Genomic DNA, 14,574 nt, shown 5'->3' with positions numbered 1-14,574 from the left:
TCGGACAGAACTGTGACGCTCTCTTTTCGGTGGAGATGTTCATTTACTTGCGGCTTCCTTTCCAACAGCGTCACCGCCTGCCGTGGCGCTGCTGAAGGTAGACCACCCCTGCTGGGCGCTCAACGTTTGCATTGCGAAGCCCAGCGTGGCATGCAAAACCTCATTGCAGGTCAATATTTCCAACGCAGTCGTCAGCGCAGCGCTGACTCTTCGCACCCTTTCACCTCGATAATGGAAAAATAGCGCTCGAATAAGCCGCCATGACACATTTTGCGCGATAAAGCAGCATTATACCATTTCACCGGCAGAAAAAACCATTAATCTCACAAGAATCTCTGAGATAAAAGCTGTAATTACGCACAAAATGTCAGAGGTTTCCAACTTTTTAACGCTAGTGGTTTCGAAACGGCCATCGACGCTCTTGCCCAGCTTTTTCTCCCAAGAAAGCCACCGCTAGCCAACGGGCTTGACGGCCACAGCGCCTAATATATACCTTTTCGCGCTGTCAAAACAAGAGCGCATTGATCGGTGTGCGAGGAAACCAGGAAGCAGAGCAGCACAAGAATTTCGCCATTGCTGGGTAGCATCTCCCTTCCACCAGTCAAGCTCAGTCAGTGACTCACAGCACAAGGTACCGCGCCCTTTCACTGCAGTGGTATCACTAAGATCACGCTGGTCTCGTTCCAGAAATCTTATTCAGATTTTCATGCGCAGGCCTCAGTCTAGTAGCATTTTACAATCCGAGTGAACGAGACAAGGCAAAAGACCGATAGACCTTCAGCGCTTACCATGCTCAACATTCAGCTACCTGAACATGCGGAGACCGTCAAGTCCGACAGCGGATCTCCGTCGTCTCCGTCCCATACACCAGAAGCCGATGGCGACCAGGACTTGGCGGCGTTCCTGGAGATCGGATCGCCCTACGGCTTCAAGCACGACGTGCACATCCACTACAACTTCCAGGAAGCGAGATTCGAGGGCATTCCAGACAACTTTGCCGACTACTTGGTGTTTGGAGCCCCGGAACGAGGTCGCGCAGACACAATCTGCTCAGTGGACACGTCGGTTTCCCAGGGCGTACGACGTATCAAGCGGACACGAACAAGTTCTGCGCCCCCCGCAAGCATGAGCTTGTCCAGTATGATCGCGAGCATGGACCCGATCAACAGCAACGACCCCGTGCGGATACTGAACCAGCACTTCAAGTTGCCATTCCGACAAGTTCCACGCCTTGCCGTCCCCGGCTACGAGGAAAGAATCCCTGCCGTCTTGATCATGCTGCAGCAACACTTTGTTGCCAAACGGGGATACCTGAACCCCCACATCTTCCGCGAGTCGCCCAGCAAGGCCGAACGAGACCAAGCGATGCTGGACATCAACTGTGGAGCTTTCCGAGGAGCGCAGCACGACGTTCGGGTGCTGGCCGACCTCATCAAGCTCTGGTTCCGTGAACTGCCGGTACCCATTCTGCACGAAATCCCTTCAGGCGAGATGGAGCGCTTGGCGTTGGCCGAGAATGTCGACGAAGTGCTGAGTCTGCTAGGAAATCTGGAGCACAGCATCATTCTGTGGTTAGCAGATCTGCTGGCCTTCGTGGCCGAGTACCAACCGCACAACCACATGGGCGTGGATCAACTCGCCATCGTCATCGCACCAAACCTCGTGCGTCTCGAGACAGAGAACCCCATGGTCGCTGTTGCTCTCTCCAAAGCCGTCGTCGACCTCTTCCGAGTAGTCCTTCGAGCTCGATTCCAGCGTCGCCAGGAGCTGAAGGCCGCTCGAGTCATCGAGAGCGAGGACTAAGGCGAGCAGTCGACTCCCATGTCTATGATCCTCTAGCGAATCCTGATAGCTTTCATCTATGTATAAGCTCGCTTTCAGGTTGTGCTGTGCAACTCTAAAACGAGCAAGTAGCGGACTGACATGTAGCCCCGATGATCATAATCTAGTGTTAAATTTGTTTCGAACACTGCCTTCTATGGTGTCGTTTGCACTGAGCCAGCTCATTTACGTCAGAAGCACAAACCCAACGACACAACAAGGTGCGTGTCAAAGGTGGACGACTATGCTACTACTTACAAGCTGGGCTGCCAGGCAGGGGTGTGTGTGTACTATATCTCTATCTATCTGAGCTGAATCGGGGTCGCTAGTACAGATAGGGCTGTAATTTCTCGATTCGGATCTCGTCCTGGCACAGGCTCTCTTCCAGTGCTGTCATGGCGTTGAGGAAGTACGCGCGGTCCTCTAGGAACTTGGCTCGCGAACGCCGACCCATCCGTTTCCGCTCCTCTATGGAGAGCAGCAGAATCTTCTCTACACCCCGCTCGATGTCAACTACGTCCACTTGTGCTAGTGGCATAAATAAGTCTCCCTTCGTCTGCCACCACCACGGGTGCGACTGTCCTACCAGCACGCCGCTCTTCTCGTCCACCAACTCGTTCATCGGCGGCACGTTCGTTGTCAGGATTAATGCACCAACGCTACGAGCCTCGTTGATATAATGACCGAACCCTTCGGTCTCGCTAGGACACAAGTGAAGGCCAATCTGGTTCTGCAATCGATCTTTCTCTTCGGCAGGCACTGAGCCACAGGCGTAGTCCACATTCTGCAGCCTCCACGAGTCCTTGTCGCCGAACTGCTCCTCGATCCACGCGCACAGATCAGCTTTAATCACTCGGATGATCAGTTGTGGCCATTCGGGATGCAACGCCCATGCCTGTAAGATCACACGCGTGTTCTTGAACGGACTCCAGCCCGCTAAGTGCAAAAATGACGTCCAATCACGCTGTACCGCCGGCTGATACAAGTCGCGACTCGTGTGTTTAGTGTAGAAGACGGAGTACGAGAGTTGATGTCGATGCCTGTACTCGAGCACTTTCTTGAGTCCGATGCGGTTCTTCACCATCATGACGCCCACCGTGGGGCTGTCCAGCTCGTGTCTGTCGAAGAACTCGACGTTCTGCATCATCCAGATACTTTTCTCTTTCGGTGCGTGGAAGTCTGGGTAGTATTTCTTGTCCACGGGATGTCGCTCCAGATAAATGTCAATAACTGACGGGGGCATATCCAGACGCTTGGCCTTCCCGTCACCGCTGTTGCTGTCGCTCTCCTGTTCGCCATTGCCTCTGTATGAATAGACGGGTCTTGCGGAGGGTAAGGCGTTCAGATACAGCTCAAAGTCCAGTAAAACGCCGGGGGAGTCACTGGGCGTCACGACGTTGATGCAGTACGCGGACTTGGAGTTGATGGCCTCGTGACCTTGACCTCTCGTCTGCAGGAAGAAGCCTGTAGGTAAATTCATCTGACGTTCTCGTTCCATTTCTTCTTCTTTTTCGGCCAATTGTTGTGCTTGAAGCGCCTGGATTTCAGCCAATGTCTCGGCCTGGAAGGTCTCACCTTCGCCACCTAATGGATTGCGGAATCCCTCCAGCTGAGCGGCCTCTGGTTTGCCTCTGATGGTCTGTTTGGGATCTCGCGCTAGTTCATTGCGCCGCCTCTCCTCTTCCTTCTGCTGCAGTGCTAATTCCCGTGGAGACACGAATAGAGACTGGAATAGCAGCTTCATGGGTGGCGCCAGCTCGGCGCTTGTGGGTGTGGGTGCTAGCAGCGAGCGCGAGGCTAGTGTGGCGTTGCAGAACTCTGTGTGTAGCTGAATCTGAGGCAATAGAGCGAAGAAGACCAGCTGCAGCAGACTGCCGATAAGCACCAGCAGGAACACGCAGGAGCGCAGCAGGAAGCGCGGTCCCGACGACTCGCCCATGCTCCGACGCAGGAAGACTGAGAGGAGCCGTTATGCTCAATAGTTTTATGGGAATGTTCGCGTACACCACGTCAACATGACGTGGTCCACATCATCCCTGATTGTTTATCTTCTGATTCAACTCTTTTTGGTCCGACGAATGGGGCGACGTGGCTTCTGGGTGCTGCTGCTCCTGACCCTGCTGGGATGCGTGCAGACCGCGCAGAACGGACCCATGCCGCCACCTGCACGCGCCCACTGCCGCGTGTTCGTCGTGGCGGCTGGGACGCACACGCGTGTGCTGATCCTGCAGAACGCGTACGAACAGGACGGGATCAACGTTTACGACCAGCTCCCAGCGTTATCTTCCGTCCTGCAGGATACAGATACGCAGGATGAGAAAAAGCGCGCAGAGGAGGCGTATACGACTCTGCGGCCAGCGTTCGACCAGGCCGTTGCATGGCTCAAGGACCGGGTGGACCCTGCGCTATGTTTTGCTCACTTCGTCGTGGCGGAATCAGAGATGTCGTCTAATTCTGAGACACAGGACGACGCGGCACTCGTGACCAGACGCCTTGACCATCTTCGAGCCCGAGCCAGACGCGATGGACACTTTCCCTTTGCGCTGAACGCGGAGCAGCAAGATAACAAGGAGAGCGTCGCTTCTAGCGGAGATTTGCGTGTCGTGCCGGCCACTTGGCGTCGCTACTTCCACATAGTCGGTACTAATTATTTCTCAGGAAAAGTAGCTCCGTCGCTCAGTCCTGGACAAGTCGAAGTCTTCGGACTGTTGCACGTGGACGCCGGAGGACACGCTGGCAGATTGAGCTCTGAGTCGGACTCAGATGCTGCTGAAATGGTGTTCGATGTTCGAGAGCGATGGAGACGCAGTAAACGACAGCGACAGGTCAGTGTGGCACTTAACGTTAGCGATTTCTATGGACGAGAGTATCCAGGCTTTGGACGGCGTGCAGTTCAGCAGGCAGTGGTCCAACTGAAGCAGGAAAAAGACAAGAAGGCCGCGTCGAGTGCTCTGCAACACCCATGCTTTTTAAGAGGCCACTCGTCAGTTGTTGAGGGTGTGAATGTGACGCTGGACGGCACTGGAGATGCAGATAAATGCATGACACTGCTGCGATCGCACATCGCCTCAAGTAACGCCAACTGTCCACCGGAGAACTTCTGCTTCTTGGGCAGTACACCTCAGCCACAAAGCGCTGGATCTTTCTACGCGTCAGGAGTGCTGAGAGAAGCGGTGATCAGTGCAAGTCGAGTGCTGGGGCTCACAAGCAGCAAGCTCGAGGAGAAAGAGGTGGATCAACTCCAACTCCCGACGCCGACTCTCACGGCCTTGCGGAACGCTGCCAAGAGTTTGTGTGCACTGCCACACAAGGATGTAGCAGCTGGAGCAGCAGCGTCACGCCATGTGGGAAACGATACCAAAGCACTCGATGCTCTATGCTTCGACCTGTGCTATACAATCGTGTTGCTCGAGCAACTTGGCATCCAGGACGCCGACGAACGCGTTCAATTCGTGGACCACTTCGAGAAACAACCAGAACTGTCAGGACATGGATCTCTGGCGAGTGGCGATCATGACGGACGGTCTGAGCTGGTGGCTTGGCTCACAGGCGCATTCCTGTATCTGGAGGCACTTCAACGCAAGGTCACGTTCTCTATTGAGTCCGAGTTATTGGCAGAGCAGCTCAGTGCGGGACTCCCTCTCGGCTGGAATATGAGCTTGATGGTCTTCGTGGCCGCCTGCGTCTACCTGTACCTCACGACTGGCCGAGCAGGGGCCAAGGGGAGAGCTGGTCGACGTTCTGGTAGCTACCACCGCGTTGTCAATGGTGGGGCCAAGGCGAAATACAAGGACGCGACGCAGTCCATATCGTTCATCGACGACGCTCGTGAATAGTAGTCTCTTGCCCAGATTTGGGACGGGCAGAATTGATCTTTCGGTATATACAAATAGTAATATATTCACGTTGATCTTTAACGGGGCGAGCAATGCCTCGCCCTTGCGTGAATAACGGAGCGATTGTCGGAGTGAAATAACAAGCGAAAGAGCAGGAAAACTTTCGCTATTTTGTGTCAATTCAAGAGAGTTCAAGTGGAGCGTTTTAGCAAAAATGTTGCCCTGGACTCGTCAATTGTCACCATGGCCGTGTTCCGTACCGAGTGCAATTTCGCAGCCCATCAGACTCGCTCTCGAGACTCTCGTGTTAGTGCTGCGCAACTCGTTGCTCTGTATCGCCGTGGGTTGGCTGTTCGGCTACTGTTTTACTGTGGGGAACTTGCTCTCTGGATCACCGCCAGCCCAGCAGTCGTACGCAGACTTTAGTGCTGCGAACATTGCGTGGTTCTATGGCATCTTTTCTCTGTGCATGGTGGTCTTGATGGCTACGAAGTTGCTGCCCGAACAGTTTAAGGGGGCAGCAGCCCACGTAGGCTGAATATCTTCCAGTGTACTATGAAGTTACTGCGGCACATAATGCCGCATCTCGTGCTGTCGTCGACTATAGTCGTCGGGAGAGATTTTGTCATGTATTCGAAGGTATCCGAGTCGTGGCATCAGCTCAAACTGTGCGTGTATATTGCGGCCTTCTGGGGCTTTTACATCATGGCGATCGCTGACGTGTTCGTGCGGTATATTTACCGAACGGAGACTGTGCGCGGCTCAGCTCTTTTGCAAGCACAAGTACTGAAAGTATGTAATCCCCATGAGCCTTCGAGCGACATAAACCTCACCAGACTTCAGCCCAGACACCGACACTTCTGGATGCCGTCGCTTCGTCGATTCTCGAAAGTGTACGCCCGCAACCTACCAGTCATGTTTTTCGCAATGATCTCTATCGTATATGTCCACGTCATGAGTCAGTTCGTTGCGCTACAAGGCCAGTGGGAGCTGCTAGGCTTTGCTAGCACCAGTATCGCACTTAAATTGGCACTACAAGAGCTTGCCAAAGCTTTGATGATTGCAGCACGCAAGCCAGTGTCCAGGAGAGTGATGGTAACACTGGTGGCGACGCCAACGATCCTTGTGGACACCCAAGTGCGCATGCTGCTGCTTCGACAGTCTAGTACCAATGTTTCCGTTGTTGGGTCTGTACTGCTCGCTGGATTCGAAATCGTTGTTCGTGCAGTCAAGTCATTTATTGTCCAGCGGCGGACTCGAGGACTTCCAATCCCTCAGGACATCTCTCGACGGTGGTCCAGCTTTGTTAACGCGCCGACTATTAGACTGGCGACCACGACTCAAATAAAGCCACTGCAAGTACTGCCGGTTTCTAGAACAAATTCCTGTAAGCTAGTGCGAAATGGGACAACAGCTCACTTGTCAAGAAACGAGATGGTACGGCAGTGTAAAGCTCGTAGAGAAGCTGAAGAGCGCCGGCTGAAGCGTCGAGTACTGCATGCGGCCGAAATCTACTCGGACATGTACGCAGAGTACATTGCTATCGGTTGCTCTTACGCGATTCTCTTTTTCTACCGAGATCACCCGCAGTTTCAATTCAGTTTACTCTCAGAAGGATCATCCCTATTGACGAAGACGAGAGAAGCTACGAGTACTCAACAGAATCGCCAACTTGCACAGTTGGGCGCACTTCAGATGGGGACAGAAGTAATTGTGGATCTCCTCGCATGCGTGCTTGAAGCTGCTGAGGGCGTCGAATTCAAGAGTTTTGACCAAAACGATTCATTCCTGGTGTATTTCATGGCGGTGCTGGCCTTCTCGAATGTTGCCATTTCTGCAGGGCTTTACATGCGGTAGGAATAATTTCCGTATCATGGCTTAGCTACTACGCTACCTTAAAAAAAACGGTTTAATTACCGGTAAGGTCAGCGCTCTGGATTTTATCCAGGGGACGTGATTATCCAGCGATTTCGTATACCCTGCCATAACAGGTTTGAATATCCAGTCTAATAAGAAAGCTTCCTTTGCACAAATAATATTATTCACGTAAGTTGACTAGATAAAATTTGTTTAGCAAAGTAATTAAATTACCTTGATAAACTTGTATGCGATGATGATTCTGTATAATAACCTGCCAGAAACTGTTTATCCAAACCGCTCACGCAACATTAGAGCTAGACTCTTTCTCAATGACCAGATCTTTGCGGCAAAAGCGAGCACAGTTTAGTTAAGTGTCCATTATTAGTCGGACACGGGGCACACATTTAGTAGTGCGCTGTAGATGCAGCTAAGACATCTCGGCACCGGCATATGCGACAGTCTGGCGAGACGGCGGAGAAACAGATACTCAACCAATATCACGTGGACTCGTACGCGCAGTCCAATCTTGTTTTTTATAGTGCAGCGTCACGCCTACGTGGACTCGTACGTGCAGCCCAATCTGACCTTTGCACTACACACCACGGACGCTGAAGCTTTCATTAAATTGCTCTCAAGAGCTGTAAACAGAGGGTAATAGCCTCTCTGGATTGAAACGCCGCTTCAGTAGACGCGAATGTAGTTAAAACTATCACACCAGGTGCGAAGATGTCATTAATGTGAAAGACACTAATGGTAAAATGAGTGGGCAGCAAGATACATGGAATGTGCAGTCTTCGTTGCTAATGCGACAGAGTAAGCTACTACGACTTTCGTCTGCTTCGGGCGCATGCAGATTAATCTGAAAGTGCTGAGGACAAACTTTGAAGAGGCTGTGGTGGGAGCAGAAATATTTTAATAATAATTCGATATGATCAAAGTAATCTAATCTACAGGCCAACACCGATGCAGCACGCCATGTTGTACACCGTCGAAGAATATTATGACACTTTTCTTATGACATGTGAACTGTGCCTTAAATGTTCTGGTAGCTCCTATCTTACTATGCCGTTTCGTATGCACCCACGTTATGAGATCTTATAACGGCGTCCGGGTATTTCTAAACAGGTATTATTGTCAATTCCAGTGAAAATTGGATACCGAGGGATAGTCTGAAAAATCAACACTTAGAAATGATTGGTCAAAACTCACCAGCTGCAACTTAGGTTGAACCACAAGCTGATATTGATGCGAAGTAGCGTCCGCTTGGGATGCTGGTATCTGTTGCTCAGGTTGACCAACAGGAGATGTAGCTCGGGGTGATGTTCGACGTCGTGTGGAACGTGGAGTCCGCGGCTGTCTAGCTGTACCAGGGGATGGAGAAGGTCGAGCTTGAGCTGATTCACCAGGTGATCTTGCTGCTCCAAGAAGTGACGCTCGTTGGGCTGCGGATGACACTGGACCCGGGGTTGAGTATGCCCTAGTCGTGGTCGCTGGCAGTGCTTCTCGGTCTGGAGGTGTACGCCGTCGTATTGGACCTGGGTGGGGCGGTGAAGTCTCCGTTGGCGTCCGAGTACGCTCAGGATATGGAGATACACGGGCCGAATGTGGCGATACACGTGTTCGACCACCACAGCGTGCACCATCAGCTGATGCAGCACCCGCTGGTGGGGGTCCTCTTGCGCTACCAGGCGAGACGTTAGATCGGAGATCCATTACCGCTTGCTGACACGGGAAACGTTGCCGATGCGCTCTGCTCTGAGCTTGCAGTGTGTGGAAACCTGTCGCATGTAATGTTTCCGTATGATGTATGGTAGGATGAACGATTTCATAGGCCATTCTGCGCGGGTGATTAATAAATCAGGCAGTCAAGTTTTGAGTAGAAAGCACAATATCCCGATTTCACAACAGGTTTTGCCCAGGTATGGGATTTATTTTTTATTTCCGAAAAACACATTTTTTCTCACAACCACCGATTGGAAGAACAAGCCATGCGGCAGCTCCCTGACCCCGCGAGTGCTGTCATCCTTCACCCCTCACCATGGCACGGACCCACAAGACAACCGTGATCCAGGCACAGATGGCGGAGAAGGTTCGCCTCGAAGAAGAGGAAGCACGCCGGCGAAACGGGACTCAGGTTGCAGACCTTGAAAGCGCGCGAACGAGCTCTGAAAAAGCTGGCGCGTTCGGCCGCGCGAGCGAGCGCCAGAGTGACGACCCCGTTATTTCTCTTACTACATGAGCTAAGGATGCAGAAGAGGCCGACACAGAAGTAAAAAAGAGGGAATAGAAGAGCAAGAACCCGAAGAAGGAGCCGCAGAAGAAGAAAGGGAAAAAGAAGATGATGAAGAAGAAGAAAGTGAAGAATAATAATCAGCTGCTGCTGAAGAAAAAGACGAAGAGGACATTGAGGAAAATGCATCTGGAGTAAAGGGGGGGGCAAGGGAAAGAAACGATCACTTTCGGATGTGGAAGATGAGTATTTGGCTGGGGTCCCTGCCTTTAAGAAAGAGCACGACGCCTGGGCAAGTCTTGAGGTGAGCCTGCGCGAATACATGGCGAATACACACCAAAAGATTGTGATAAAGGAAGTTATAAACCGGAAGATGTTAAACAAGCTGGCGGGTGGCATCAAAGTGAAGGCACTGAAAGGTAATACGTACGAACGGGTGAGTGTTACGGAACCAAAGCAGAAAGATGGCAACAATTGCGGGGTGTTTGCGTCACTGTTCTTCTGGCGCTGTGTAAGTGATGAAGCCTCAAGTGATCCGTCACCTTCTGGCATAACGAACCTGCGCTGGGTCCTGCTACAAGCCATTTTGAAGATGAAGCAGCGCAAGCTGAGAGGCTTTGATCTCTACATTTTCAATACATGTTTGATACCTGGATAAAACTTGGAAATTACCCGTGTTTGTGTGATGAAGTCTTGAGCTTATGGTGCTGCTGAGCTTGCAGCCGACACAATGAAGTGGTGTTCATTCCATCTGTTTTCCAAGTCGGACACATGCTAATTGAACAGGTGTTATACATGTACCTGGACAATACGCGGACCACCTTTGACCATATTGGTTGACTGCGAGACATTCAGCTCTGCTCACCCATATTATTTGTTTAGCACCGCACATACGTATTGCCCAGATACTTTCACCTGAAAAAAACCTGGTAGTGAAATATACATATTCAAAATAAATTACGCCTTCTGATTTGGAGAAACCTGTATGAGATCTGGAACACAACCTGGATGGTAAATGGCGAATCAGAACTCTGAGTTTTTTTTTATCTGGAAACCCCGGACACGAAGGTCGTCCTTTTAAATAACCAAAAAGTAGTACGTATCAGATACAACTATCAGATTCTGATACTTAGTGATATGAGTATTAAATATTCCTTACTGTTCGACACAATCGTGACTTTCTCAAGAATATCGCGATATCAGTTTAAAAAAAACTTGGATGTCTACAGTATTACACGATAGCTACTAGCCTACGCATTACTATCACCCTCCCTTGTAATCAAGTGATAGATGGAAGGTCACCCCTTCTGGCTGTACGCACGCTCGCAGTTGGCAACCAGCACTCGAAGACCTTGGGTACCACCACCAACTCCGCCATGAACACCAAACAATTTTTCCTGCGGTCGAATGAAGAAGTCTTTCTAGCAGCTGGAAAATTAGTTGCACGCTTTGCATCAATAAGATTAATATACTGCCCCCGCGCAAACGTTTGATTGGTATACAGCCTGTATACCACATGATCATCGACACATCCACCCACGTGGTTGGACGATCGACGTATAGAGCTGTGATTTTTCAAGAGTCCGCCCAAAGCGGAAGACAGGCTTTCTTCACCAAGCATTATGCTCACAGAACCATGGCTCTGCTTTGCGGGGACAAAACGCGGTCATTAAGAGTTTGAGGAGAGGCCGAGACGACAATCGGTACTTGATCTTGGATATATCACTTTTTCCAGCGCTGAAGGGAGTTACGTGTAGCCCGTTTGGAGCCGTACCAAAGGGCGACATCAATTTAATCATTGATGCCAGAATTTTACACGACCTATCCTGTCCGAAAGGTGATTCGGTGAATGACCAATCCCAGCATGAGCCTTCAGTGAAGGTGACCTACGACGGTGCATCCGCTTTAGCTCGTCGTATCCTTCACGTGGAAACTACATTGCCAGGATTAACGAAAATGTCCACGACGATGTTGCGGGCGCTCTCCCCAACATTCCCCTGGCAGCCGATCTGGCAAGCCGATTCGCAGGCACTTTTACCGAGCTGGGAATACTAGAGATCGACCTATCGTGTCCTTTTGGGTGGACGGATTCGCCGCGACAGTACTGGACGGCAGGTGGCGCTATCGTGCCTTTGCATGCTAACACATCGCCGATGTGGCTAGCCTAGAGTATCGACAGGTCAGGCTGTATTGTGGAAATGCATGGTGTGACAACCACATCTGCATCGAGCCCGACATCGGCTTGAGGCTTTTAGAAGCTAGTATGTCGTTACGAGCGGCAATGGTCACGATTATCGGTCCACATGCGTGCAACCACGAGAGGTTTCTCCGAGGAAAGGCCCTAGGACTAATTCGGAACCTCAAAGCGCTGACACTGTCAATGCCCGACGAAAAAGTTGCGAAAGCAATTGGACGTATACGATCAGCGCTGCATGTCGACATACAGGCTGCGACCCTACAAATCCAGAAGTAGCCAAAGTGGCACTGAACATTGCATTAAAAACATAATTCCTATATTTCGATCGTGTAGAGATTTAATAGATGCGTATTCGGCTACAACAACAGACAAATGAAACAAACAGGACCTAAAATGTCTTGTTAGTGATGGGCTCCAGGGACTTGAACTTACGTAGCCTTGTCCACCGACATTTTCGCAAACGGCGATGGTTCTACACGCTTTTAATAAGTATGCACCGTAGAGAAGCGACGGGAGCAGTGTGGTAGGCAGCGATGTCCCAGGCTGCAGCGAGCGCGCAGCACGCACCATCGGTGAACCCCTTACTGAAAAGCTGGTAATTGCTCGTTGACGTATTGAAATTATTAAAATTAACCTTTTTAATAGTTAATTAATTTCAAATTTTACAAACTTAAAAAAACAAATTTAAATATATTTACTGCAATTAAATCATACTTTTGAACGGCATTTTTTCCAGAGAATTAGGTATTGTAATGGTTTTGCAGTAAACTTAATTTTTGTTTTTCCGGTGCTCAGATTGCCACACTTTTGCCGCAATAAAAAAACCATAAGGCAAGGCTGGTTGGCTTCAATGTTTGCCCGTTGCTGCTCGTGCTGTACAGCGGTCGGTGTAGCAAGGCTAAACCTTATTGAAATTAAAATGCTTACTTGTATTTGCAGCATAGTATATCGACATGTACGCTGTAGTTTTACCTCGTTCAATAGTATACGCCGTCATTAGATAAAATAGATGCGCTATGGGAACAAATTATATGTGGCAACGTCATTTCCAATTGCATTGTTGCTGTATGTATCGAATCTACGTCGAACGTTGTCGACATTCAAAATCACAACCCACCCATCTCCTCCTCGAGTATCAAGCCGACTTTGAGGCAAGTTACGCACCACAACCCAGCTTAGCCATCTGTACAAATGGTCCACCGCTTCTGAGACGAAGCCAAAGGGCTCCATCGTCCTATTCTCCGCACGGCGGGATGTAGCCATTTCAGACCAGTAGTCGGGGTGTTTGGTGCTCAAGTGAGAGAGCAGGTTGGAATAGCCGGTATAGGGGGCCTGCTTGCGAGCTCCATTGCAGATCTTGCACGTGTAGCGATAGTCGGCTCCCGCTTCGAAGAAGAAAGCACAAATGTCAGCGCTTGTGGGCATAGTCGTGCAAGCGGGCTGCAAAAGGAAAAGTTGCTGGTCTTGAGTTGTGGAAATGCTAGTAAATAGCGAAGTGAGATTGAGAAGGGTTTGAAAACAAAGTCGCAGTCGAGAAGAGCGAGAATACACAATGGTTGGCCCACGTAGACACCAGTTCATTGACTTTGTTTCGTTATACTCTTCTTACTTAGTCTTTTAAGGTATTGCATTGGATATTATTGCCCAATTTTTGTATTGATTTTTTGCTGTTGGCTCCAATAATACATATTGTCCCACTATTTACGTATTATTGCCCGAAAAGTTATTTTTTCCCGATCCCTGCTTTCATCAACGGTATTACACTGGGATACGTTTACGCCCTTTATTTATATTTGAAGTTCGGCACACTGTAGACATGTATTTTTAGCCAATCAATATCAATTTTTTAACCTGATGTATTCGTACCGTACACAATTTAAAGGACCTTTTTAGAGGTCCTTAAAATTTCCCACACTGCGAAAGTTGTGGGCCTATCCGCGAAAAACATGTGCTGAAGCCCACCAGTAGGCTGGCGAAATCCAAGCGTCCCAGGAGCAAATGCTGAACACGCTTCTTGAGTTTTATTTTGGAGGAGAATAACCTCAAGAGTAATGCTCTTGAGGTTTTTCAAATCCACCTCACTATAAACTTTAGCAGGAGAGCACAAAAAATATTGCTCGTCATGCTCATTATCAGCCGATCCTATTGGCTAAAAAGATGTTACTGAAATATTTCATGACGCAGAAGAAAATACCCTCCTGATCAACAAGATGGTGCTAACCCGAGCGCAGGCCAGAGCACAAGCGACGGCGCAGCAACAAGAGATTCCTGAAGCGGCCCTTGTCGTTGTAGACGATAGCGATGAGACCGCAGTGGCTGAGGTGGTGGCAGAACGATCTACCGTCGAACTTGTCCCGCATGCTCAAGACTATTTGGCTAAGCTTGAAGAGTATTTTCTTACTCAAACACAGGCCCTCGCTGAAGGGCACACATTTATGCAGATCCAGCTCGAAGGCCAAGGCGAAGCCCAACGTTCCGCTCTGCTTGCTGTTTGAGAATCCACAGATGCCGGCATTAAACAGCTAACCAATCAACAGTGACAATCGCAGGCCGATTTCACGAAGAGCTGATGGCGACACACGCTGGTATTCGCGAGCAATTCTTGCGGCTAAAAACAATGCAAGCTAACG

General features: G+C 50.0%; 4 protein-coding genes across 4 annotated transcripts; 3 read left to right on the top strand and 1 right to left on the bottom strand.

Annotated features, from left to right (window-relative positions):
- Nucleotides 1–789: 789 nt before the first annotated feature.
- Nucleotides 790–1,803, top strand: PITG_13414 (uncharacterized protein; the record flags this gene model as incomplete). The annotated part of the gene is made up of 1 exon (XM_002900001.1): nt 790–1,803. The coding sequence occupies one exon, from the start codon at nt 790–792 to the stop codon at nt 1,801–1,803; it is 1,014 nt and encodes a 337-aa protein (XP_002900047.1).
- A 343-nt stretch (nt 1,804–2,146) lies between these two features.
- On the bottom strand, nt 2,147–3,565 carry PITG_13413 (uncharacterized protein; the record flags this gene model as incomplete). Its single annotated transcript, XM_002900000.1, has 1 exon — nt 2,147–3,565. The coding sequence occupies one exon, from the start codon at nt 3,563–3,565 to the stop codon at nt 2,147–2,149; it is 1,419 nt and encodes a 472-aa protein (XP_002900046.1).
- A 334-nt stretch (nt 3,566–3,899) lies between these two features.
- PITG_13412 (uncharacterized protein) lies at nt 3,900–5,657 on the top strand (the record flags this gene model as incomplete). The annotated part of the gene is made up of 2 exons (XM_002899999.1): nt 3,900–4,461; nt 4,489–5,657. 2 exons carry the CDS (start codon nt 3,900–3,902, stop codon nt 5,655–5,657), a joined length of 1,731 nt encoding a protein of 576 aa, XP_002900045.1.
- A 214-nt stretch (nt 5,658–5,871) lies between these two features.
- PITG_13411 (uncharacterized protein) lies at nt 5,872–7,514 on the top strand (the record flags this gene model as incomplete). Its single annotated transcript, XM_002899998.1, has 5 exons — nt 5,872–6,149; nt 6,191–6,410; nt 6,501–6,962; nt 7,104–7,257; nt 7,303–7,514. 5 exons carry the CDS (start codon nt 5,872–5,874, stop codon nt 7,512–7,514), a joined length of 1,326 nt encoding a protein of 441 aa, XP_002900044.1.
- Between the last annotated feature and the right edge of the window lie 7,060 nt (nt 7,515–14,574).

The sequence above is a fragment of the Phytophthora infestans genome, genomic scaffold (assembly GCF_000142945.1).
Source record: "Phytophthora infestans T30-4 supercont1.28 genomic scaffold, whole genome shotgun sequence".
Taxonomy (NCBI): domain Eukaryota; phylum Oomycota; class Peronosporomycetes; order Peronosporales; family Peronosporaceae; genus Phytophthora; species Phytophthora infestans.
Note: the sequence above shows the minus strand (reverse complement) of the source record. Positions and strands in the feature narration are given on the sequence as shown.